The sequence below is a fragment of the Saccoglossus kowalevskii genome, chromosome 13 (genome assembly GCF_978046115.1).
Source record: "Saccoglossus kowalevskii chromosome 13, keSacKowa6.1, whole genome shotgun sequence".
Classification (NCBI taxonomy): Eukaryota; Metazoa; Hemichordata; class Enteropneusta; family Harrimaniidae; genus Saccoglossus; species Saccoglossus kowalevskii.
Window position 1 is genome coordinate 27,684,457 of NC_140653.1, and position 27,808 is coordinate 27,712,264.

The 27,808-nt window shown below is 35.4% G+C and overlaps 2 protein-coding genes across 2 annotated transcripts; both read right to left on the reverse strand.

Annotated features, from left to right (window-relative positions):
* Positions 1-396: 396 nt before the first annotated feature.
* Positions 397-27,549, reverse strand: LOC100370950 (uncharacterized). The gene is made up of 3 exons (XM_085507159.1): positions 27,348-27,549; positions 12,954-13,046; positions 397-11,723 (listed from the first exon to the last, which is right to left on the reverse strand). Exons 1-3 carry the CDS (start codon positions 27,493-27,495, stop codon positions 5,767-5,769), a joined length of 6,198 nt encoding a protein of 2,065 aa, XP_085363285.1. The 5' UTR covers positions 27,496-27,549; the 3' UTR covers positions 397-5,766.
* LOC146735199 (zinc finger protein 862-like) lies at positions 15,711-16,998 on the reverse strand. The gene has a single exon (XM_085506776.1). It carries the CDS (start codon positions 16,978-16,980, stop codon positions 15,790-15,792), a length of 1,191 nt encoding a protein of 396 aa, XP_085362902.1. The 5' UTR covers positions 16,981-16,998; the 3' UTR covers positions 15,711-15,789.
* Positions 27,550-27,808: the final 259 nt, after the last annotated feature.

The following is a 27,808-nucleotide window of genomic DNA, read 5'->3' on the forward strand; positions in this document are numbered from 1 at the left end:
ACATCTACGTTTCGTTACAAAATATAAGCAAACCGAACAATATTGTCCAGATATAACTGCAATATAATAAACGTGAGTTCATTCTACCATTAAGGTTCGATTTTCAAAAAAAATTTCCCACTAAAAGTACTTTTATCTCCAATCTCTTCACTCATCAGTAAATATGAATATTATAATATGCAAATAAAATCAGGGATAAAACCAGTGTCAGAACGTCTTTTCATTGGGTCATCGCTTGACTTTTTACAAAGATGCAAGATCAACTGAGGTTGTCTTACCCCCCATATTAGGTCAAGATCACCAGACTTATTTACTAAGAAGCCATATTCCCCCTGCATACTCATCTGTATCATTTCTACCTCATTACAAGATTGTAATACAAATATACTGGATACCTTTTGATCTTTCAAGGTTTATTGTACACAGACTTAGAATAACTGGATATATCAGGCACTAACAATGATATCTGAATATTACCACAAATCATAGCACTAATGGATGACATCAACCATGTACGAATGTAATTAATTTAATTTATGGCATATTTATCATCTTTTTTTTTTTTTTTCAAAGTGAAGCTCAAACAAAACTAACATTAAATGGCGTGCTCGTTGCCGACATTTATGTTCATAAACATTGATTTTCCTAGTCCAATGCGCTCTTCTAATGGAAATCACAGGGCGTGACTTGCACCAATTACCACCAGTGACTCCTTCGATACCTTCCAATCACATACAAAAATACATAAAGCTTGGTAACGTCTCAGTTTGTACTCGTTAATCTGAGCAAGTCAAAGTTGCCATCATTATTTATACGAGACCCTTATATCTCGCGCATGCACAGCGTAACGACTGCCGCCCTTTAATGCAATAAACGATGCTATGTCAGTTCATATATATGATTAGTCTATGTTAGGTAACTATGCTATGTTCATATATATGATTAGTCTATGTAAGCTAACTTCAAATGAATTTTTGGGTGAAGAACAATATCTACACTGACAATTGACATCACGCAACATACATACATTTTCTTCACAAAATTTAAATATGCATTGCAACACTTTTGTGTCATTATTGCAGCTGCCTAAGCCATACTAACAGGTCGATCCAATCTACATTAACAGAAGTACTACAAATGTTAAATAAACACGCAGACACATCAGAGTCCCATACAGATATTTTCTCTTTTAAGATAATATTCATACATCGAGAAATACAGCTGGCTGAAAAAATTCACATATCAAAAAAAAAAAAATTACACTGGTAAACAAAATGACATACACTTTCATTCATGAACATGACAATGATACATGTTTGGTAAAGTACAGAGCAACTTTTTTTTTTTTCTTGGCTTCTCACAATGCAAGTGACCACAATTTTTTTTTTGTAAATTCAAACACATTAAAAACCTTTATATATAGTTCAGTTTTTTTTTTCAATACTCATGTTTCTTTGTTTATGTTGTGGCAGGTTTGCAATGAGAAACTGGGAAAAAATAAAGCCTGTTCTAAGTATTCAAAATGTGTCTGCTGTTTAGTAAAACAAAACATGCTTTCGAGCACACAGTTTTTTTAATCAACATTACAGAATTGAACTGATGGAATAAATTACAAAAGCATCTTCTTACTATGCCCCATGATAGGAGCTGATGCATAGCAGTTTTACTAAACATTACTTGTTTGGTTTCACATAGCAATTAAAGAGAATATCGTATAGCACATGCATTTTACGTAAATGATGCGCCTATGGTCAAATTAAGCCATATTTTAGAGATCGAGTATACTGGTACAATAACTGCAATTTTTGACTCGCGTGATTGTTATATAAGCAACTCTAATCCAGTACTACACATGTCAAATTAATAGAATGTAAATTACACATAACAGTTCAAGTTGTGAATATTTTAATGGAATCTGTGACGACTATGTTTTATGAAAGTCAGTGTCTAAAAAACATCAGTAAAACTACTACTGCGACAAAATTTCATTTTCAATACCGAAAATGATTTTAATTATTCATCTGGTAATTCAGACCTGTACTGCAAGGTTATGAACCTATACGTTTACAAGCCTGTATTCCAGCTTCAGTAGTAGTGTATAAATGGTATATTGATAAGAATTGGGAATAAGAATTCAACACATGTCAATTTTGAATTAAGGTTGCAACAGGGAATAAACAGGTACGTGTTATGATTCTGAAAAACGTGGATAGAGAAAATAGTTTGATAGTTTGGCTCAATGAATTGTATTGTTGAATAGTTGGAACCCTATAGTAATGTCAATCACAATCAAATTTTACTTGTTTCTGTGATAGGCTGTCCTCTGTGTCTCCAATATACTGAGATTTCAGAACATAAATAATTTTTGATAGATGTAGCTGAGACAATATCTTGGTTGAAAGCGAACCACAATAAGTATGTGTAATGTAATAAGAATAATTGTCATACAGAGTACTGCAGGTGCTAAAAACTGCAATCTTCCATGTGGTTTCCCTGGCAACATTTTTGCCAACCAACCTTTCGACAAAATGGTTCTGTCCACTAATGCGAGTTTTTAACTAGTGAAGGAATCAACCAATGTTGCTAGGACAACTGATATGAAGATATATTTTTGAGCTGCTGCAATATCATTAAAAACCCACATCTCACATCAATGTTAATTTTGGTCCATATTGACATAATACTACACACCAATTTTAAATAATTATTGTTTAAAATTCAGGTATCACATTTTTTTTTAAATAGAATTAAAGATGGCAGCTTTGTCGTGAAATAGGCTATAAAGTTGACCTTTCCTTTGAAAAAGGTTAATTGAAATGAACACATTAAATTGAAATGAACACATTAAACTGCAATGGATTTTATATTTACATGAATATTCCACATTGCACCTTCATTCAAATTGACAGTTATTGCTCTAGGATGTTTTCCGTCGTTCTAAAATGTTTGTCATTAGATAATTAAAGGTATTCCAGAAAAGTTAAAAATTGCAGTCAATTGCCGTGTGTATGCACGTCTGTCTGTCTGTCTGTCTGTGTGTGTGCGTGTGTGTGTGTGTGTTTCACATGCAAAAAACAGCAGCACATTCTGTATGGGAAGTACAAAGAGCTGTAAATTTGGTTATGCTAGCATTGCGTTTGTGCAGCAGCAAAAATCATGATTTGAAGATATGTCTAAATGTAAAAACTACACACAAGAAATGTAACTATTTAACGGATATGCCCACCTTGAAAGAACAATAGAGGGCATTCTTTTGGAAATAAAGTAGTTTTGTTGCATTTCAGAAATACACATCAACAAAATTACCACTTTTCTTGTTTTTCTATGCTGATTACAACTCAGCTAAAGACCAGCAACCCCTGTCTTATAGTGCCCTCCATGTCTATGTACGCAATTGACTGACTGCATATAACGACTTAGTACAGTAACGTAGAAATCGAATACGTAGTAACATTTCTAATAGTGATACAAAGTGTAAATGAAATGGTTATTTAGCATTGGCAAAATACCGATCCGATCCTATACAATAACCCCCCTATTGGTTACAACCGCATGGACAATTTACCGAAGAGAAATTTCCTTATTCAAAATGTAAATCCTTTAAATTTGCTTCCAAAGTAAAACTGGATCAGTTTTGAAATGATCCTATGTTAGTCAGGTCAATTCAAATTAAAAATCGCCACCAGTTTTATCTTTACGTAACCAGACTGTTCGGCGAATGTATAACAGAATCGGTTTTTCCCAGTGTCTGTTGTGAGCTCCTTAAAGCTCCTACACTACAAGGCATCTATAGCTGAACTGGCGTTACATTTTGTGTATAAAATATCCGACAGTCAATAATCTGTTCTGCTTGTAGTAAAGAGTTGTAGCTTAAAATATCAAACACTTTTCTCAATGCAACAAATTTGACAATAATGAAAGTATCTTTTAAAATAATTTATAATATTTGGAAAATGTTGCGTCTGTCGAGATCACGATAACCGTACCTTGCTGTTGAAACTGACGAATCAGGCCAGACAATTAAAGCACAAACAAAACAAAAATGCTGCTTTTAAAACAAAAAATTAATTCATACTCCAAAAATCTTTACATTTTATAATATAATATAATATAAAATGACAGAACAATGCTGTTCTTATGAATCTCTTGGCAGCATACATCAAAGGCGTTGATGTCTGTTTGACACACAAGCGGAATGTGCATCAGGCCACATGCAAGCTACTGTAGGTAAATGCCAAATATGCCTTTCTCTACGAGTTCATACTATTGCACTGTCGTTTTTGCATAACCATTCATTCAAGGCTTATTTTCTATCAAAGAGACATTATAAGTAATTTCATTCCAAATCCCAGTTTGACCTTCAACTGCCACAGCATTTTTACGAAATTGTTGACACAAAGTTACCCTTATAAATAAGTTTGAAAAACTGTCTAAAATAATTAAATTTGTCAACATTTACATTTTGTTTATTTTGTTTTATCACAACTTGCACTTCGTCTTATTGTGATTACATCGAATGACCAAAGTAAATGTTTTTGACCTGGAATAGATTGTATAAAGAACATACCGATAATGTCTCTTATCGGGAATCTAATTTCTCACCAAAAATGCAACATATTTTGTCTGCGCACTTACAAAAATAAAAATTAAAACTGAATAATAATATCTGAACAAGTAAAGAAGAATAGAAAACAAAACAAAGTTTCTTTGGCAACAAAATATGATACAAAAATATTAAAAATATATAAACTACAACAAAGGCCAAATGTCAAGCAGTTGGAAACTACTTCAGCAGAAGTGATGTCAGTGTGGTCAAAATTAGATTAGTTGTCAAAGAGGTTAACTTACTGGCTTAAAAATAAGATGATCTTTCATCTGCAGGGAAATTGCAAAATTTCACTTTTTTGCTTTTCTAGAACCAAAATGTTTAGATATCACATACGTAATAAGATAGATTTCATAACATTATTGGTTCTATTTGAGGTCCACATATCAATCACTTCCAACCTAAAGAGGACAAGAGTGTTTAAAATACTTGAATTCAGGAAAAAGAAAAAAACATTACTTTCTGTCTAAAGTACATATTCGTTAAGAGTGATAATAATAAATCAAAACCGTATGACAGCTGACACTGTTCTGATCAATATCAGCAGATTAGGAGTAATCCTAATCAATCAACTAGATTAATTGTAAATCAATTAGAAGAAACATCTTAATCATCTATGAATTATTCTTAATAAAATGAATAATGATTTTTTTTTCTTCGAAGAATGGAAATTAACATCTCCACCAAAAAAAAAATACACCTTGGTTCACTATATACTGTTATTCAAAAGCAAAAAAAAAAACTTAACAAAAAAAACAAGCTAAGATTGAAGCTGTTTAAGTAAATGCTTTTAATGTAAGATAAAAGCACTTGCCATCTGTGGTAAAACATAGCAACAATTGCAAAGATTCCCAAATAGCCTTTCACAACAAGCACCAATCTTAGTAACAACCGTCTTAGCACCAAACAGACTTCATACAGATATGATACATCAGAAAGCACTAAAAAAAAATATCTGCCTTCATATATTCACTATAAAATCAAATCACTTACTCGCATATAGGCTGTGACTAACCATCAAACTCATTCCTGGCAGTTTTCAGTAAAGTAACAAATAATAATTCACATCAGCAATAGCATGAAAACTAACTGAGCATATCAGGCCAAGGTTTTAAGACAGGAGCCCCCCCGGTTCGAAAGAAGCATAACATGCAACCAAGTTAAAACTCCACTTTATACATATTAAAGCTTTCATCTTTCATTTGCACCACACTATCACTAGCTGGCTGAGAAACCATGATGTGGTTGTCAAGAAGCTCATTACGGTTCTTAATTTGCCATTCTCGCAGAGTGGTCGTAGGATAAGTTGGAATGATGATGACGTCTTGCTCAGGCTCTTCCCATCGCAGTTTACCTTCAAGCAAAGCATCAAGAACACCCATGTTTGGTTGGTGACGTCCTTTATCATTTGCACTGACAACGTAATACTTTGCACGAATGCGTCTGAAGAATTCAACATTTGTGTTTTCCTTGCTAGCATGATTAGGGACATATACAAGATCGACATAGACCGGTGGTCCTGTTGCAGGGACAGATTTGGAAGACCCTGCAGATGATGTCTTGCCATCAGATTTGGCACCTCTGGTACCAGATGTTGGTCGTTTATTTTCTAATGGTTTCTTTTTGGTTGGATCTGCTTTCCTGGCACCTGGAGCTGAAGCTGGTCTTTTGGAAGAATCACTGGTCTTCTTTGGTGGCTCTCGTGGACTTGAAATTGGCCTTTTCTCTGGAGCTTTTCTACTCTTTGTTGTATCTAATTTTTTTTCTGTTGAGGACTTTTTAGATGACCCATTCAATGGTTGCTTTGGTGATCCATTTCTAGGTTTCCTCTCTGACTTAACAGTAGTTGTAACTGATGTGGTTCTTTTTTCTTTAGCTGTTGCAACCTCCTTCTTTGGAGTCTTCCCTTGGTCACTTTTCTTATCTTTCAGAACATTGGATTTTGCAGGCCCTTTTTTCTTTGAAAGATCACTGTTTACTCTTTCATCAGACTTTGTCGCCGTCTTTCTTGGGGAAGGAGACCGCCTCTCTGATGTCTTCTTCACTGTAGTTGTTGTTGTTTTCTTTGACACACCCTTTGAGGTTTTGGCATTCTTGGCAGCTGTTTTTTTCTTTTCAGTGGCTACTGGAGGAGCAGCAACAACAGGTTCTGATGGACTAGCAACTATAGGAGCAGTTTCTGCTGGAACAGTGACAGATTCATCAGAAACCAACCTATCTTCAGATGGTGGAGTAGGCAATTCTTTTTGGGAAGGTACACCTACAGACGATTCCTGTTCTTCTACAGTAGATGACTCCTTGATGTTTAAGTTCATTTCCTCTGCCATTGCTTTAAGCTGCTCAGGCAAAGGATGAAAAGCTGTTTCGTCCATTTCTGAATTAGACATTGGTGTCTCCCCTGCTTTAACACTTGCTTGTGATGCTTCTGATGTATCATTTGATAGTTCATCTGATGACTCTGGTGGAAAGGACTCTTCTGTTACTTCTGGAGTGAGTCCTACAGATGGAGCGGGTGCTTCATCAAATTTTACTGGTGGAATTTCATATTGTGATGAGGGTTCTTCAATTGATGCTTCTGGTGTTGGCTCAGCGTCGCATGTTACTTTTGGTGGAATTTCTTCTGATGGAGAAGGTTCTTCAAAAGTAGGTTCTGCAGGGATTTCATTTGATGGAGGTGCTTCTGCAAAAGTAGCTTCTGCAGGGATTTTTTCTGTTGGAGGTTCATTGAAAGTAGCTTCTGCAGCGATTTCCTCTGATGGTGGCATTGGTTCATCGAATGTAGCTTCAGCTGGAGTATCTTCTGATGGATAGGCCTCTGCAGGAATTTCTTCTGATGGTGGTTCATCAAAAGTAGCTTCCGCGGGAATTTCTTCTGATGGTGGTGGTTCATCAAAAGTAGCTTCTGCAGAGATTTCTGATGGTGGTTGTTCATCGAAAGTAGCTTCTGCAGGAATTTCTTCTGATGATGGTGATTGATCAAAAGTAGCTTCTGCAGAGATTTCTTCTGATGGTGGTTGTTCATCGAAAGTAGCTTCTGCAGGAATTTCTTCTGATGGTGGTTGTTGTTGTTCATCAAAAGTAGCTTCTGCAGGAATTTCTTCTGATGGTGGTTGTTCATCAAAAGTAGCTTCTGCAGGAATTTCTTCTGATGGTGGTTGTTCATCAAAAGTAGCTTCTACAGGAATTTCTTCTGATGGTGGTTGTTCATCAAAAGTAGCTTCTACAGGAATTTCTTCTGATGGTGGTTGTTCATCAAAAGTAGCTTCTGCAGGAATTTCTTCTGATGGTGGTTGTTCATCAAAAGTAGCTTCTACAGGAATTTCTTCTGATGGTGGTTGTTCATCAAAAGTAGCTTCTGCAGGAATTTCTTCTGATGGTGGTCGTTCATCAAAGGTGGCTTCAGCTGGTATATCTTCTGATGGTAGGGGCTCTTCAAAAATGACAGGGCTTACTTCTGATGGTGGCGGTGGTTCATCAAAAGTAGCTTCTGCAAGTATATCTTCTGATGGTGGTTGTTCATCAAATGTAGCTTCTTTTGGGATTGCTTCAGATGGAGAAGGCTCTTCGAAAGTAGTTTCAGATGGGAAATCTGCTGATGATGGTAGTGGTTCATCAAAAGTAGCTTCTGCAGGAACCTCTGATGGTGGTGGTTCATCAAAAGTAGCTTCTGCAGAGATTTCTTCTGATGGTAGTGACTCTTCAAATGTTGCTTCAGCTGGTATATCTTCTGATGTTGGTGATTCTTCAAAAGTAGCTTCTGTAGGAACTTCTTCTATTGGAGATGGTTCGTCAAAAGCAGTTTCTTCTGCTGATGGAAGGGGTTCGCTGAAAGTAGTTTCTTCAGAAACATATTCTGCTTGAGATGGTTTATCAAAAGAAGCTTCAACAGGTACTTCCTCTGATGGTTGGGGTTCATCAAAAGTAGCTCCAGCCGAGACATCTGCAAATGGATTGGATTCATCAGAGGTTTCTTGTAGGGGGATATCTTCTGTTGAAGGGGCATCATGAGAAGATGATTCTACAGAAACTACTTCTGGAGCAATGGGTTCATCACCAATAACAATTTTAGATTGAGTTTCTTCTGCCAGAAAGGGTTCATCATCAAATGTAACTGCAGTTGGACTCTCTTTTGATAGTGGGGGGTCATCAAATGATTCTTCTACATGAATTTCTTCTGATGTTGATTCCTCGAATACCACTTTTGCAGCAACTGATTCAGTGGTTACAACTTCAGATACTGATGTTTCAGTTACAGTGACAATTTTACTAGAGATTTCTTCTGACATATCTAGTGTATGTTGGCCATTACTTGTGGTGCCATGTGGTATCTCTTCAAGATCATCAAAGGTTGGTTCACCTAAAATCTCAGTTAAATCAACATCCCCTGGCACTTGCGTCTCTTCAAAACTAGATTCATGTTTTAAACAATCCACACCAACCTCTGCCATTTCTTCAGTAACTTCTTGTTCCATCTGAGCTTCATCTGAGGCGTAATCATTTTCAGTTGCTTCAGGAGCTTCCTCTGCTTGTTCATCATACATACACAGATTTTCAGATGGGAAAGTTCCTGCTGAAGGACTAGAAAGTTCTTTGTCAAGAAAATCTACATCATCGGAGGGTGTAACAACACCATGGTAACCGTCTGGATGAGTGTCAGTTTCTGGCAGAACAGCATGTTGTTGTTCCACATGATCAGGCTGAAGCATCTCTTCTTTAGTGCTACATTGTTCATCACTTGGGGGGCCAAAAGGATCAAATTCAGCTACCGGGGAAGCACCTCCTTTATCAACCAAGGATATATCACCAGAGGGGAAAGAATCTTTGAACTGATACTCATGTGAAATGTCTGCTGGTGGAGGATCATCTTCATTTCCTACAGCTTCACCCTCTCCAAACTCGCCTTCTGGGGGAGGGGTGTCACAATGAATGCCATCGCCACATTCATCATCAGATTCTTCTTGTGGTGGGGTGTTGCAGTGAATTCCATCTGTACAGGGACCGTCAAACAGCTCAGGTGGAGGGGTGTTACAGTGAATTCCATCTGTACAGGGGCCGTCAAATAGCTCAGGTGGAGGGGTGTTGCAGTGAATTCCATCTGTACAGGGGCCGTCAAATAGCTCAGGTGGAGGGGTGTTACAGTGAATTCCATCTGTACAGGGTCTGTCACACAGCTCAGGTGGAGGGGTGTTGCAATGAATTCCATCTGTACAGGGGCCATCAAATAGCTCAGGTGGAGGGGTGTTACAGTGAATTCCATCTGTACATGGTCCATCTGCCAGCTCAGGTGGAGGGGTGTTGCAATGAATTCCATCTGTACAGGAGCTGTCAAATAGCTCAGGTGGAGGAGTGTTGCAGTGAATTCCATCTGTACATGGTCCATCTGCCAGCTCAGGTGGAGGAGTGTTGCAGTGAATTCCATCTGTACATGGTCCATCAGCCAGCTCAGGTGGAGGAGTGTTGCAGTGAATTCCATCTGTACATGGTCCATCAGCCAGCTCAGGTGGAGGAGTGTTGCAGTGAATTCCATCTGTACATGGTCCATCAGCCAGCTCAGGTGGAGGAGTGTTGCAGTGAATTCCATCTGTACATGGTCCATCAGCTAGCTCAGGTGGAGGGGTGTTGCAGTGAATTCCATCTGTACATGGTCCATCAGCCAGCTCAGGTGGAGGGGTGTTGCAGTGAATTCCATCTGTACATGGCCCATCAGCCAGCTCTGGTGGTGGGGTGTTACAGTGAACACCATCAGTGCAGGCTGCCTGCTCACTTGAAGCTGCCGAATTTATCTGAGATGAATCAGTTTCTTTTTTCAATTTATGCAACTTGGGATCAGTTGGTCCATTAGTGTTGGCTTTAGGCATTTTTTTAACTTTGGGCTTTTGTGCAGTTTCGAATTTTTGAAGAAATGCTAAGTTTTTACATTTATCAAGCCCATCAAAGAGCTTAGACTGTGGGGCATTTCCAGGAAACAATACTCGAACAGTTGGTTCAGTTGGATTATACGGTTGCCATACAATTAGGGCACAGACAGACGCAATATTAGGTAAAGCTAGCTCAAATTCTTTGCCATTTGATTTAACTCCTGTTTTCCCAGTGGAAAATTTCTTCCCACTCTGAAATTGAGACATATAATCTTTCAATTCTTTACTGTCTTTGAAAGGACTGAGTACATACATATCAAGTTTACCAATACCAACTTTTTGGTATAATGTTATGGGGTCCATTGCACGAGGATTGGCCTGGTAACACTGATTTGGAGTGATATCCAATTCTTTAAATAGCTTCATCGTCTGAGAGCCTAAAGAAGACAGCTTCATAATTAGACTGTCACTACATTTTGTACTTTCAGGAGCATTCAAATACACTACTCCAACTTCGGGAGAGTTGACCTTCTGTTGCCAATCCTCATACTCTTCTGAACCCTTTTCTGGTTCCTCTAGTGCCCTTTCCGCTAATTTACGCCGGAGCAAACTATTTATTCCAAGTAGTGATTCAGGGTGCAAGCTCGAGAGTAATATAGCATCAACTCTGTGCAGATGCTTAGCAAATTTCCAGAAACATGACTTGTGAGTGTATCCCCCTCCTACAAACATGCTGAAATCATTTACAGCAAAAAAAGCACAATCACCTTTACCTGCTGGAAACAACAACACGGTGGGCTTGGTAATTTTACATTTCACACCCACACCAATAGTTGGCGGTTCCAGAAGATCAAAGGGAGACTCTACCACTACAAGGTCAGCAAGGACATTAACAAGATCATCAACTCCTTCTAAGTTATTCTTAACATCCTGTGGATTTACAGACAGATCATACTTCTTAAGAAAACCTAATTTATCCATGCTAACAATGCTCCAATGACATCCACTCAAAGATAGTTTCGTCTTCGCACCAGTTGGTAGAGATTTGAATATATCCCCACAATCATGTAAGGAAAAGCTGTCATCTTGGTAGACCCAATCGCCGCCACCTTCCAGACTATGCCCACCAAATAGTAAATGTTTGTATTGTGCTGAGTGACTAAGTAGGCTGCCGATTTCAGTTTTCACAGCAGATACAGTGGGATTGATCAGAACTACAGCACCAAATTTATCTCCACAATGGAAAAAGCTTTTCTGACCTGTAAAGATGAAATTAAGATGCTATATGTAAGATGCAGGAAATAATATGATACAATGTTTGCACACATTTGGTGTTGAAGGACCAGAGCAGATCTTTTTCAGCATATTTTTGGATATTCAAATTTATCCTATTACTGAATCATCAAATTTTGTGAATATTTTATTTTATTAGTGATCTTGCACAATTTTCAAGATATTCTGACAAATAGACTATTTTTCGTTAACTGCGAGATCCTGTTTTATGCATGCAATAAAATATAAACATGACAAACAAAGGTGATAGCGTTGTAGTAACTACAAAACATTGCATGGGATTCAACTAATGTGAATGTATTTTCCCGGAAGCTCAGCATTTTGACATTGAACTACAAGAAAGAAATTAAAGTTCAAAATCAAATCATTAGATTTTTGCAGATTTGTTCGGCCCATGCTTTTCACAAATTATTTATCAAGATCTTGCAGTGAACAGAATATCACCAATTAACATCAAAACTAAGAATGAAGCTTCTCAAGAATGAATTCCAGCTTTATTGCACTGATTGGGTAAGTGCAGCTCCTAACAATAGTAATTAATGAGTACCCAATCATCAAACTATGACTATTTATGTGTTATTAATTTCATGATTTGTGAAAATTGCAAATAAATATATTCTACTATGACAATTGCATGATGTAGCTTAGCTGGACAATCGTTACCCACTTCCCACAATAGTATGAACAAATCTGCCAAAACTTTAACTATTAACCATGTAAATTTATTACAATTTCGGGTTCTGTGGCAAACTGTATTTGCTCTATTATAAATGCAATAGGAACGCATATAAACTAAAAATTTAAATTTGACTTACTTTCCCTCTGTAATCTGTATAAGCATATGCATTTTTAATAGAGCAAATACGGTATTTGAATCAGCAGTGTGCTATCAGTATCAAGGTATATATGTTATCCTGCCAGCCCCATTGACTTGGCCAGATAAGAGATATAGCAAAAATCCTGACTGTGGACAGTGGATGACCAGAGTAATTATAGTCTGGTACCCAGGCTGAATGTAGCTGGGCCTAACTCCCCATAAATTGTGGTAGATTTTGGTGCTGTTCAAAAAATCGCATTTTTGTAGAGTGGTGTTCAAAGAACCTATAGGTGAGCTGCAGGGTTGACATATATAGACTAGCACACTCACCAGACTACAGAGGGCGGTATAACACAAATTTGCAAATTGAATTACTCACCAGAACTCCCAGCAGTCACATCAGCTTGACCAAGTGTCTTCAGCTCTTCATCTAGTTTGCATTCCTCTGCATCAACATCCCAGGCTTTCAATCCTGTAGAATAAGACAGACAAATATTTAGAATATACACATGCAGTAGAAATCTCTTAGCTTTATTACAACTGTGTAAACTAATAATTCATAATAATATTCACAACTTCAGTATGGGCTAGATAATTAGCAATGTTCATAATTATAAGCATAACATACAGCATTTGTTGCATTGTGCTTACATAGCTAGAGATGAGATATTGTCCAAATTTGTATGATCCAACATTTAAGTCAATTTAAGTCAATTAGTGCTTCTAACAGAGCAAATACAGTGTTTTTATTTACACTGAAAATTAATACATACATTATTGAGAATGTAATAACAGTAATCCGCACATCATTTACAAAGCACTAGGGGGGGGGGAGATAAAAATAAATGCCTAAGTATAGCTAACAAAATAACTTTAGAGAAATAACAGTTGATGTGATGTTTTGGAAATGCCTATTCAGATAAGGGTAGAAACTTAATTCATAGTGCTGCCAAGCCAACAAGTATTGCATAGTGTAATTGTGCAACAATATAGATAAAACACTACAGTGTGCAGATTAGGTATTATGTTAACCCCCATCTTCTGCTTTCGGACCACCAATATTTGAGAAGGACCCCCTACCCCCACCCCCATCAATGCTTAAGCACAAAAAAGGGTTCCATGTGTACACAGAGCATATTGCAAGTTCCAGCTCATTTTCTCATCGGGACTTGCTACACAAAATACTAACTCAATCCCTGGTGCAGATGTAATGTTTAAAAAGTTATCTTGTCTGGGAGATGCAAAGAAGATTATATATATCAGTGACTTATTGCCCGATTTGGGATAAATCATTTTTGCTTGACAAAACTATGTTAAGCTCAGGTACTTCTGCCGCACTACTTCGGGCTGCAAAAGCTGTATTCAGTCCATAAAGGTTTTATCATATGCGTTATAAGGCTTAATTATTTTACCACGGAGTGACCTGAAACACACAATGTAATTTAAAATGACGTGTTTTGTTTTGATTGACGAAAGCCAGGCGTGATACAGGAAATTATTGCCCCGATGCGAGGGCGCAATTCCCATAGCTTTACAAGGCCGGGCATAACAGAGTATATGATAAATATTATTGGAAAACTATTTTATGACAAAAAACATGCACAACAAATTTCTTTTAGATTGAGGACACGGATTACTTGCTTATACTTATTGATGTGAACACATCTAATACTAAAAAGTGTTTGTTAATCTTCCTGGGGTAAACGCCAGGTAGATTATAAAAGGCTGTTGTTTTTGACAATAAAAGAAAGATGAAAGAACAAAGTTGCATGTATTTGCTTTTAGTCTAGTATAGTAGCTAATACTGTCAATTTGGGTACATTATATAAGAAAATATTTTAAATATGGGAAAAAAAAGAGAATAACTTGTCTCCTGATGAAAAGAAAAATATTTGAGATCCCATACAAAACTCATTTGTCAAAATAAAGGTTTTTCATAAAAACATTAGCAAATGAACCAATAGAAAGATTTTTACTCTTCAGTGCCTGGCTATTAAACTATAAAAACATCAACCACGCAAGTAGCACCTATTATGCATGCAGACACATGACCTTAAAATGAACCTTTGCTCAAAGACAATCAGACGAAAACATATTTATTTAATTTCCATCAACTGTTGGTTGCCATAGTGATAAGCAATGGTCAAATATTTAATTTTCATCAAACTGCCTTAAATACAGGATAAAGTTACAAAGGTTAGGTCATATTATACAATGTAACTGTTCCTATCTCAGGTTACAAGCTTGTGCAGCATGTCAGTGCTATTTTCACTGGTACATGTATATATTTCATATACAAGCACATTTGTCTAGGCTGTATGCCACTAACTCTCAGCTCAGTAGCACAAGCATGATTCAAGATTCACGGATAAAGTATCTGCCAACAGAGGTTAACAGCATAATATAACCAGTAATAAACGCTGCCTGAATCCTTCCATTCATAAATGTATGTATCCTGTTCAAATCAGGCAAAATACAACACGAATTATGATGAGTATGCTCTATATGTTTTTTCTTTGAAGTGCAAATCTATTTCGCTAGAGACAACATTTTTGACTTTCATGATAAAAGAAAATTTCATTTATTTTAGTTTGAAAAACATTTTTTTTAATTTTATTTTTAAAAACATTTAACTACTTAATTTTAATCAATATTTTGGAGATTTTCGATAGTTTTGATGAAAAAGACGCATACATTAAAAGGCTTGCAGCGGTAGTATTGCATACTTAATGTGAATTCCATCCAACATACATATTTACACAATATTAGGTACACAACAATAACATTTGTTATAAACACACATAGACACGTAATTTTACATAATATAGCAAACCTTAAATTTCATCAGTTTTTAATTTAGGATTATTAAAACATTTTGGTGTGTATTTAAAGTACAATGCTACGTGTGAATTTTTACATATGCGCATATTTTAGCATTGACAATATTTTGTGTCAAAACTTGTGTAAGTCAATAGTATATGAATTTTATTAGTTTACTGTCAATCTGTCGAGTTTCAATTCATTTTCTTTGTTCATATTACATGCAGGGCTTGAAATTTTTTATGAAAACCCACTAGCCCAGGACGGGTCACTAAGATAATCAACTAGCCCTGCCCAAGAAATCACTAGCCCTCAATATTATTGTCATCAATTTTTATTATTATGACACAGTGTACATACAGTATTGTATTTTTTAATGTGCATTTGGTATTTACTTATGAATCTAACTTTGAAGAACTGTCCAATAATATGTTATCAATTTGATCATCCGTATTTACTTTATTTTTTAATTTATGTCCACAAATGTGTCTCTTGCGAATACTGCTCTCTAGCCATTGGGTTATGCTACTATCTGGATTAAAGTCCTTCAGTGCAGGCCCTTCAAGCATGATCATTAACTGATTGCGTAGAGACTCCTGTGTCAGTGAAGTTCTTAGCTGAGTTTTAATGATGTTCTGCTTTGAGAAAGCTCTCTCACAGCTGGCTGTACTGGGTGACACAGCCATTACAAATTCTACAAGTTTCAGCATATCAGTCAGATGAGGCGGCTTTATTTGCAACATCAAGCTATATATATTTACAAGTTTTGCTGTACGCCATTGTCTGCAATGTACCTTCAATGCAGGCCACTGATGAATAATTCTATCTCTCTCACCTTCTGAAAAATATGTGTGTAGGTAATCCATAAGTAGTTGTGAAAGCTCATCGTTACCATATGCAGCTAGAAGTTGGTTATCTATTGGCCACTTCTGAAAGTTAAATATCATGAGAAGTGAAATTGGCTTTTCCTCCAATATTTCAAACCGTTTTTTAATGTACTTTATTGTGCTGTCAACAACTTTGTCTATGTATGTTGCATCAAATGCACTACTCGGTTGTCTTCCCTGTGACTTGTGAAGTTTAATGTTACCAAACATCAGTGTTTCATCATTGAAATTGTCATTGAACTCATTCATATTCTTGCCAGGATATGCTTTTAATGCATTCAATGCCAGGTAAGTCTCTTCTAGTCTGTCTGGTATTTCCATTATTAAAAGTTTCTCCTCTTGGAATACCTTGGATAGATTTGCTAATATAGGTAAGTAATCAAGCAGGAAATGGAGCAGTCTTACAAACTTGATTGCAGTGATAGTTCTGTGGTAGCCCTTTGCACGGCTTGAATTATCAGTACTGGAATTTTGATCTGTACTAGCATGTTCCAGGTGAGTCACAACAGCCTCATAATTGTTCTTGATAGCTTTTACTGCTCGCTCCTTACTGGATAGCCAGCGTACTTGCTTCACTCCGCTTATGTGAGACAGGTCATGTTCCAAAACATCAGAAATGTCTTTCAGCTCTCTTCTTCTTTTAGGTGAGTAGTGGTAAAACATGAAAAGTCCTTTCAGGGTTTCCTCAAAATTACCCATGACAGCCAGATTATCTTTGTTAGCATCTAGAACTGCTAGCTCTAATTTATGAGCAATGCACTGTAAGGATATCAGGGCAGGATTTATGTCAGTTAATTTTTTTGTAACACCATTTTTATTACCAAAATTCACTGACGCACCATCAAAATTAGCCATTACCAAGCTTTGCTTAATTTCCTCATTATCAGGCTTGAGTTTTTCAAAACTAAGTCCAACCTGTGATAACCCAGTATCCAATGCTTGCAAAATACCATCAGAATTTGCTGCTTCTAGTGGTACAATATCAACTTGTCTACATACTGGCATGCTATCAGTGGGATTCACATATCTCAGAAAAACAATCTCCTGCTCTATCACAGCTGCATCAGTTGACCCATCACCAAGAATGCTAAGAAAGTTAACCTCCATTATCTCATCTTGTATAATTTTCTTCAGACATTCAACAATAGAATTTAGAAACATTTTAAAGCTGGCTATATTTCTATAATTTTCTCCTATTTGTAGGCCATTTAGCTCCTGAACTTCACACATCATTTCAAAGTCAGAAAATGGTTTTCCTCTTTTCGCAATTGCATAAGCAGTTCTAAATAACTTTCTCAGTTTCTCCCTCTGATCGACATTTAATTTTGTTACTGCCTTGCCTATAGGGGTTTCTGTCAACAGATTTGGGCACATGTTAGCCTGGTAGTTTTTTTCTGCAACTTTTTTTGCCCCAACATCACGAAAATAGCGACGAGTACATGCCATGTGTTCTTTTGTTTTTTCATGTGATTTCAATGGATCCAACCGGAAGTTTGTTGTCCCTTTAAATAGCGGACTGCTTTTATCGGCCAAATCAGGGTATTGCTTACAATAAATGCAAAACATGACATCATCTTTATGACTTATCCATGGGCGTTCATCAGACCATGCCGGAATGAAATGACGTTTCCTTTTGTGCCTGTCATATTTTTGGTCACGCGTTAGCGTTACCGTATCTCCACAAATTTCACCTGATGACGTTGATGTAGGAGTTGGCAGTGCGGCCGTCGACGGTTGAGGCTCATTGGAGTTTTTGTCAAACTCTAAATGTTGTCCTACAACTGCTGAAGACACTTCAGTCTGCATACCAAGGCCTGGTTCGTCATTTTTTGGGACTTTAGCCCATAGACTTGTCAATGTTCGTTGCATCGCAGTGCTTACAAAATGACACATACAAGGTCACAGTTCATCAGGCAACACGTGGTAAAACATTTGACTGTTTCAAAATGGCTTACATGTGCAACATTGGGACGGTTTCAAGGTACTCCATGCCGTGATGTCATTGAATAGGTCATCTGATACTATACATGCGCAGTGAGTTTATGGAATACGGAAGTATTCGTTGTAATATTTTCTCGCGTTATCTGGGCAAAAATTGCTAATTAGGGCAACCAAACTGATGGGTTTAACCGGAAAACTGCTGTTACACGAACCAGATGACAAATTAATTAAAAAAAGTGATTTTTTTCAGGCAGTCCGTCGGACTAGTAACGTTCATAACTGAATGGTCCGGCAAGCAAATTCATTAGCCCGAGCGATCGGGCTACCGTAATTTTCAAGCCCTGACATGATATACCAAATATGTAAAAATAAAGAAAATGACAACATGATTACATTTGTGTACTGTTCTACCTTAATGACTTGTGTATTTTTGGTACAGTTTTATTTTTATTATTGACAACTTTTATAGGTTTTATAGGTTCATCCAGTTTGACCTTTGACATTTTGATGAGCCAATAAAACAATATTTATGAGTGCCCGTACATTTTAAGTTATTAAATATTGTATATTCTTGGTTTTCAGCACCTCAAAATAACATAAATGACATACCTATACCCATAGAAACATGCACGACACGGAATGAAATGGACCAGCCCAGACACGAATACATCATCATGTGAGTCTATGTTACAATATTGCAAGCTCGTAATTGCTAAAAATTAAATATGATTTGATATTAAGCAGCATGCAAGATTTCTCAAAAGTCACTTTGTCTTGTAATGGATCCCCAGTGTAATTTCGGCATGCAGAAATAATGTAAATATCGTTTGTCTGGATTAAGAGATCTTGAAAAAGATAGAACCGATGTAATCACAGAACGTGGTACAGTTTGTAAAATAGATCAAATGTGCGCAGGCAATAAAGACATTTAATGTGAGTTTGCTTTGCTGTGTCTTTTCGGTGATTTGTCAAGAATCCTGACGAAGTTTATTTCCTGAACAAAGAAGCGTTTATTTCAACAATACAATAGTTGCTTCTGCTGACTATTTTAGTTTTTGTTTACTCATTCATTAGTCTGAATCGAACAATCAGTATTATCATAGTGACAATTCGTCTCTCACAAAAGTTGACAGTGAAGAAAATAAAATAATTTTAAAACACTGAGTACAAAACTAAACGTTTTGTCAGCTTTCACAAAATAAAACCCACATAATATTTTTACAAATTATTTTCCAAAATTGTGATAAAATCATCTCGACAAGAATTATGTTAATTATTTTGTTAAGTAAAAAAATGCATAATTAAGAAGAAAAAATTTACAAGTTAACTTCAATATTACAATATAAAAGGATCACTTCAACGAATTCATCACTTTAACACTCAGCATGAGCTTATTGTGGTAATTTAAAACACATGTTTCGCGGTTAGCGAATAAGCAAGGACACTAAAGAAACTCGTTTGCATAAGTATTTTTTGAAATGCATGTTTGTCATGCGATTTCGTCACCGTCTCAGATTCGCATGACTTCTTCGATTCATGCATGAGATCTTCCTTGCATCTCACATAGCTTGCACATCAATATCTCATAAAACCTTGTCACTACTGAGTAGGAATTCTAATATCCTCCATGAATATGTGCCGTTTGTAGTAATGCATCAATCAATATCAAAATGTCTCACAACCTTATACAACAATCATCATTATCAGTTCCATCACATAAATAACACACATACACAGACCACATTATCATTATCAGAACTATCAACTAAGACGCAACAAACTATTTAGGATGGGTGGAAATTCCATTCTACATCACTAGACATAAAGGCCAATCTTATTAACAGATGTTTTTTATGTTCTGATTTCAGTTGGGACAAATTTATTCACATTTTTCATATCTTTATGTGTTTCCGTTATAATTTCCTTTAGTTAATATTTTAAAAAGAAATATTACAATTTTTTAGTTAATTGGGTGCTCATCTTTTTGAAATTATAGCGACACCATCCTGTTCTATTTCTCACTTAACTCTTGTAGGAAAGTGGGGATAATGCTGAAATTTCTCTTGACAGGAAGAAGCATTCCCATATTTTATAACTGACTCCGCATTAGGCGTCAAACTGATAACTAATAAGAAAATAGAAAGGAAGAAAAAGATGTTGTGACTGTTAACGCAAACATCACAACACACGTATCAGTTCTATTTGCAGCACATCTCCAAGAGATTGGGTAAGTGGTTCAACAAGATTGAATCAGATGAAAAAACTTTGTCTTAAAAGGGAACAGATACTATAAAGAGGTAAGATGGCCACTGCAATTAGTATGCTAATCCAAACCAAGCAGCTCACATCATGGCGGGAGCTCGGGGAAATGTGCCATTTACAATATTTAGAGATCAAGCTGTGATTCCAAATACATTTTTACGGGGGCATGAATATGTATGCTAGCGATTACACTCATCAGGTTGGGCTTTTGATGTATAAATGTGCCGCGAGAAATAAAAATCATGAGTTTAAAATGGCAGCTAATGTATGAAAAATGCCTGTCAATCACAGTTTGAGAGAGACGGAGTTAATTACCCATGAGCACGTGGTACAATCCATGGGATTGAGCGTTCCCCATTAAGTCAACAAAATTTTCTTATGAAACAGACCATTTGAAATGGAGGGGGATTCTTTTTATGTACACAAGTATCCAGAACTTTTTGTTTTCACTTCATTTTTCTTAATATAGTACATGTATATGTATTGTTTTTTCAATAAAACATTTAAAAAAATCACATTTTTAAAATATAAATATTAAATAGCAAGTACGCCTTCATTTAGTTCAAAGTGTAGGATCTTATCTGTTTTGAGTACAATTTTGCTCTGCTCATCAAACTTTGCTCACCATTTACCGTAGTGGCTAAAACTAAAATTGTTTTGTTTTTTTCTGACTTTTTCAGACCATACTACTGTAATATACACATTACAGTATGTTTTCCAATGATTTAGTTTCACCTTAAACCTTTCAGTATTTTTAAAAGATATGATCACTTCCTCAGAATAATTCATGGTTTGAAATTAGCTTCAGCCATTGGTAGCAAATGTGACACAAATTGTTGAAATCAAATAAATGCAATTCCCCACTGGTAAACAGTAAATTAAATGTTAGCATAAGCCCAGACATGTGAGTCCTAAAGCTTATATCAACAGTTCTCAAATCAGACAGTTCTAAGCTATAATCCATGGTAGATTGTTATTTAAAAGTAATTTGACAACAAGTTTACGAAAGTACATGTCCTAGTTATAAAAGCCAATATCCATTTTTTTTAACCTGCTTATTATACAGCAAAGACAAAGATACACACGTATTAAACATTGTCATTTAATTTAGTTGGAAAAGTCAGAAAAATGGTTTTGGAGTAAATTTTTTTGCTCACACACAAGTACGATATTCTCCTTGATTCACTTTGTGTTAAGTTGTAGCTTTCCTTAGTGTAACCACATGTAGGTCAATGATATCGTTAACCAGTCTCCATGACATGTTATGGCGAATGAGATGCATGTCAGATGTATTTTTTAAATTAATAAATTATATAAATATTTTTTTTAACTGCATCTAAAAACAGAAACAATTTGTGGAGATGATTACTCAAAGCTGGGACAAATGACACAATTGTAGTTAAAATGGCAATTCTAATAATCACTTCATGTTTTTAATTAACTTTTTTGAAACTGCAAAATATTTAAATTCAGGGATCACCAAATGATTCTTGGAATTTAAATTTAATAAATAAAACATTTCAAAGTTTACATTATTCAAGTCAAGATCACACGAAGCAAGCAAGCAAATTATTGTGAGAAAGAAGGCATCAATTTAGACCACTATCATTGTTACCCTTTACAGAACAGTCCTATTTGAAAAATGGAAATCTATTTTTTTTTCAAAATTTATTGGCAATTTATTGGTTCAACAACACCAACAAACATTGCAGTTCCCCAAACCTTGAAATCTAGTGTACCTTTAGGTCACATTTATTCTTGTCTTGCTTTACAATCAGCCATCACTCATTCAAGCAAGGTGCATCTAAGTAGCAGAGGTTAAACAGTCTGTCTATGCGTTTCTTTGTTTCTAGACGTTACAAATTTGTAAAGAATTTACATTTTTTCATTTATCAGATCATTGTTTAAATGAATATCATCATAATTAATAGTCCTTTGTTAACTTCTACATACTTAAAAAGCATTGTCAACTTTTTTTTTTGCATCAATATAAAGGCTGCTTCAATCTAAAAATATCTTTATGAGATACAGTACGCCCCCTGAGCTATTGATTCACGGTACCATTGACGCACAAAAACTTGCTATGACGCAATTACTTGTGCTAATTCACTGGCGCTTCATTGACTGACGCAACAGAAAATTGTACATTAATATAGTGATCTTGACAAACATCTTACTATAGTTATGGAATTTGTAATTTGGTAAAAATTTAGTGTATAAATGAAGGGCCACAATATATTTTTGTTCGTGCCTCAAGTCATCTATACATCAAGACCAACCTCCTGAATAGTCAACACTGACAATGTGATTCGGGGAAATTCCATTTTGACTCAGGATCAAAGAGTTAACAAATTTAATGTGAACAAAAAAATAGGAAGACAAAACAAACACACACATGACATTTGAACTTTTTATGACAAATCCCCTACGAATTAAATAAATGGATACAAATCAGTTGCATACATTTATTAATCTCAGAACACCAATAACGCTATAAACGTACTATCACAGTGTGCAACTTCAAGTGCCATTTAGAAGCCTTCCATTGATAGGCTAACTAAACACAAGTACATGTTATCTATGGAGCTTCATTAATAGTCTTCATTTTCAGATTGCAAAGAAACATGTTTTACTCAAACGGAAATGGGTAATATATTATCAAATATAGACGCTGAATAATTAAAATTACACTGATTATAAATAATTACGGTTTATGTGAACAATAGAGAGATTATCTTCCCAAGTCAAATGAATGTTTCATAATGGTGCTTTTGAAAATTTCATCATTTTTTTTTGTCCATTAACAATGACCACGAATGTGATTTATAGTCGATACATTGTAGGGCTACCTTAACAAAATAACAATAGTTTGAAATGCATCATGGGAGCACCACGATTTTGTAGGGCTTCACTGTTAAAATAGGGATCTACATGGAATTATAAAATTTTTTCAATTAAATTCTTTTTAATTGAATTCTTTCTGAAGAGACAATTTGGAAATAGTGAATTAATATGTGAATTGACATTTATAAAGCTTTTGAAGGGTATTTTTTCTCATTAGAATCTAAAATTTAAGCTAAATGTAATTTAAATAATCCAAAAGATGTACAAATTATACAGATTTGCTATTAAGCAGTTTATATTTATTTCCAATGAGAGTTTCATTTGAAATGAACCACATGTTTTTATCTACAATTATCGCAGACGGCTCGCTAATAATTTATTACAGAGAATGGTTCAAAATGATAATTAGGTACCTAGGACATTAATTTACTGCACAATCAAGATAATGAACAAACATGAAGCTTTGGAGTTAAGACCCCTTCCCCCATGCTGAAAATGGATCATTTTACCGCTACTCAACCACAAAAATGTAGGTACTGTAAAATGGTTAATTAATCACTGGGTTTTAATTTGGCTTATTTCGCCGACTGGAAAATGCGCTAAATTAAAACCCAGTGAATATGTAAAATTTAGCATAAAACACATTATTTAAATGATAAAACCGTGAATTTAAAACCCACTGAATATGTCCGAAATGGTAAATCAGCGAAATTTAAACCCAGTGAAAATTAGTCATTTTACAGTACTTGAATCATGAGCCTAAATAGTAGCTATAACAAATGTTACATGTACTTTTGAGATCATGAGCTGTAAAATAGTACTATATTTGAAGTGCATAGAAAATTTGTCAGAAAATTAGAATTAAATAATAGTGCAATAACGGTGAATGAAAAATGCAAACATTTTTTTCTTGTAGATGTGCATCTAATAGGATAAATACAGTATATGAGAGGATCTTGTTCACTGTGGTATAAGTTTGAATTTATTATTTTATAACTCCATTCTTGAAATTCAACAAAAATAATTGGTGACTTTCCTCTTTCCTGTTATTATAATACAAAGCCAATAAAGAAACAAAACACCTTCAAAGTGAAAGTCATTTACATGACTCAATAAAATCGATATATTGTAGCAAGGCAGATCGGTTGATGACCCGAGGGCAGCCGGGATTATTGAACAATCCGTCTGGAATGGACACACATAGGAAGAAGTTTTGTCAAGCGAAATGCAACAATCAACGCATTGATAAGTAAGCTCAATAGCCAGTCTTATAAAGGCATTTTAAAACAAACTCATTGATATGAGAGCCAATAGCATCTAAGCGATGATGTCATTTCATTTGAAAATGTATATTGACGTAGGCTAATAGGTATGCCAGACTACCAGCACAGTGTATTTTAGTTCAAACTAACAGTAACTGCAGGTAAAAATACTAAAATACATTCATACATGCACAATCAGATATGGTGACTCGACACTTGAATTTGACTGGGGCAAAAACACAGTTTGAATTTCACCACATGAACAAGGGAAACATGTTGGACCAAGTAATCTCAATGTAAACTAATATAATCTTGAATTGCAATCAAATATTAATCTACACATTTTTTGAAGGCCCGATCCATAACAGCTGGTATGACTCATGTAAAACCCCTTATTATGCCAGTTATGAGGTCACACAAAAGTCACTGGATTAATAGTATATAGTTACACCCATATACATGTATGAAGTTAAAAGGTGCCATTCCAGTAGTGAAAATGATGTCATCAAAACAGGAAATACTGTTTTTTATTCTCTGTTGATGCCAAGCCCAGGAAATAAGTTCACATGTATCCGCAGGAACTAGTGTTACCATACCATTTTTTTTTTTTGGCAGAAAAGTTTATAAGATTTATTTAAAGTCGTATAACTTTCAACTATCACATACAGGATACACATGTATAAGAAAACAATTATCTATAATGCATACCCATCGAAGTTGGTTAGTTCTTCAATTACTCAAAACTGGCAGTTTATATTCCAGTGGCTATGAGGTAGGATAGAGATAATTAATTAGGTGGCCATACAAAAGATACAGCCAAACAATCTCCTGTTAGTTGTTGTCAGTTCAATGATTCACCATACCAGGTGTGTCCACATACTTCACTCTGTGGTAGTTTTTAATTTCTAATTAGACACATGAATATACTGGAGGTTACAGTTTTTTTGGAAAAACACATTTAGCAGATTTAGTCGTGACAGACTTCATTTACTGTCATTTGGGATGCAATTATACAAACAGAACACGTACAATACCATCACCTACTTCATAATACCTGAATTGGTTCTGAGTAATGGTGCCTTGTTGTCGGTGGAAGAAACTGATTTCTTGTCGAATAAATATTTTGTTTGTTTTTCAGTGAATTATTATTTGAATAAGTTACTATATTTTTTTCAGAAATGTCCAGCTTCCTCATCAAGCTTTGGTCTAGACTATTGACTTTATGTCTATCTGAAATAATTTGCATGTAATCAACATAACCAGTTAGAACAGGAATTTATAAATATCCAGATTTCTTCATCAACATCAGTGCCAATACCAAAAACATAATCAGCATGAGTCCGTTAATGGGTGTGCCCCCCACCCAATCACCACAAAGCTTAACATAACATGAGAATATATGTATATACAGTGCTTCATGCAAGAAATTGTTATACATTGCAAAACAAATTATATATTATATTATATATTATTAATTTGCCATACTGGATTAATGGAAAATATTTTCATCCCTCTTTCGAAAAGAAAATAATACAACCACGAATGTTATTGTAAACTCAGTCACTACAGAAACTATCTATTATAACATGCAATCATACCGCAAAAAAAGGACCATGGCAGAATTGTTCTTTACCCCTGAGGGTTGATATTAGGTGGAATGACACTTAGTAAATGCTTGAGAAAGCACATGGACTGTGGCAACCCTTAAGATGGCCTCTCGTTCGGGTCTACAGATAGGGCACTTTCTTTTTAATTAAAATAAATAAATTAATAGTTTAATAATGATATTAAACATGCAATTGACAAAAATAATGAAAATGCTAATTTAGTTTTCAAATAACCGTTAACATCATGAATAATAATACTAAATAAGTTATTTTTTTTGTTCACTTGCTAATTACTTAAGCTTTAACTGAGATCAAGATCAATAGCTTTGTGTGATCTTGAGTATGAATGGAGAAAATAAATCTCACACATTTCGCCCTATTTTTAAAAAAAATACAGTCACTTATGGATAACATTGTTAAATATTTTGGGGACAGACTGGAATTTAGAATGTCTTGTTGAAAAAACAAAATGTACTACAAGTCCTTGACTGGGTCCGATATATATGCGGTGGCTTAAAATTCCAAAATGGCAAGAAAGTAAACAGTAATGGAGAATGCTATTAGGCGTACGCATATTTGTTACATCAGATAGATTTTCTCAAATTATAGTAAATCAGTACACACAAAACGGTTCAAGAAAGAAAGAAAAAAAATACATCATGACGTTTAACGTTTAGTTCTCTGAACTCTTCTGTGCATTTGTGATCAATTAATTAATGAAGTGCTATCTTTTTAAAAAAAAAAAAGTAAAACGACGGTTTAAGTGCGAGAATTACACGTTCAACTTCTTATTCCGTAGGACAGTGTCCCCTGTTTGGCCCCATCGAGATCAGACTAGAAAACTCACGCCCACATCGCATCCACTAAGATGAGATCGTCTGTTCACACCATTTCCCGTCGCAGTCGACTGTCATAATTGTCTTGCGACAATTCCGAAAAAAAAATCGCACACCACTGATCGTAGAAATAAACTAAAGGCAAATAATCGCCATATGTAAAAGAAGCGTTGTAATAATCGCGATTCCAGCGATCAATCGTAGTTTTCTGAGTGATGAGGCGGCATGCCACATGCACCGAGATCGGCAAATCCTGCTTTAATCTGTAATAGTGAGTTTAGAAACTGTAACAAAGCAAAACATCGCCAACTTACCGTTCGATACCGCATCAAGTATCGGCTGGACATAATTCTGCGCCACTGGCTCCCCGATTAATATCAACAGATAATGGGTGATAGAGTCGGAAAAACCGCCCGAAATAGTTGAAAATTCAGGAGCACCATCAACAACGGCATTCGCCATGACGAACAACCGAGAAACGAGAGATGAAGAACAGGAGGATGAAAATAATAGGAAACTATTATGTTATTAGTAGCACAGAATATATATATATATTTAAAACAAATATTTGTCTTTATTTGGACATAAATGTTATTATTGACTATTTGTAATTTATAATAATTATATTTAATATTTAAGTTGATTAACAAGTGGAAAATAAAAAATGTATTTTAAATTTTTATAAACCTAATCTGCAATTAGAAATGTTCTATAAACTCAGTCTTCATGACTAAAGGACAGTGGCCTCCGTGAATTGATTTGAAACAATTTATTT

Bases quoted from the DNA above. Each gene is read 5' to 3' on its own strand.
- LOC146735199 (XM_085506776.1), bottom strand. From the start codon at position 16,980: ATGGGTAATTTTGAGGAAACCCTGAAAGGACTTTTCATGTTTTACCAC.
- LOC100370950 (XM_085507159.1), bottom strand. From the start codon at position 27,495: ATGGCGAATGCCGTTGTTGATGGTGCTCCTGAATTTTCAACTATTTCG. The intron at 13,047-27,347 runs GTAAGTTGGCGA...CTTATTCTACAG, and splicing joins ACTTGATGCGGTATCGAACG to GATTGAAAGCCTGGGATGTT. The intron at 11,724-12,953 runs GTGAGTAATTCA...TCATCTTTACAG, and splicing joins TGTGACTGCTGGGAGTTCTG to GTCAGAAAAGCTTTTTCCAT.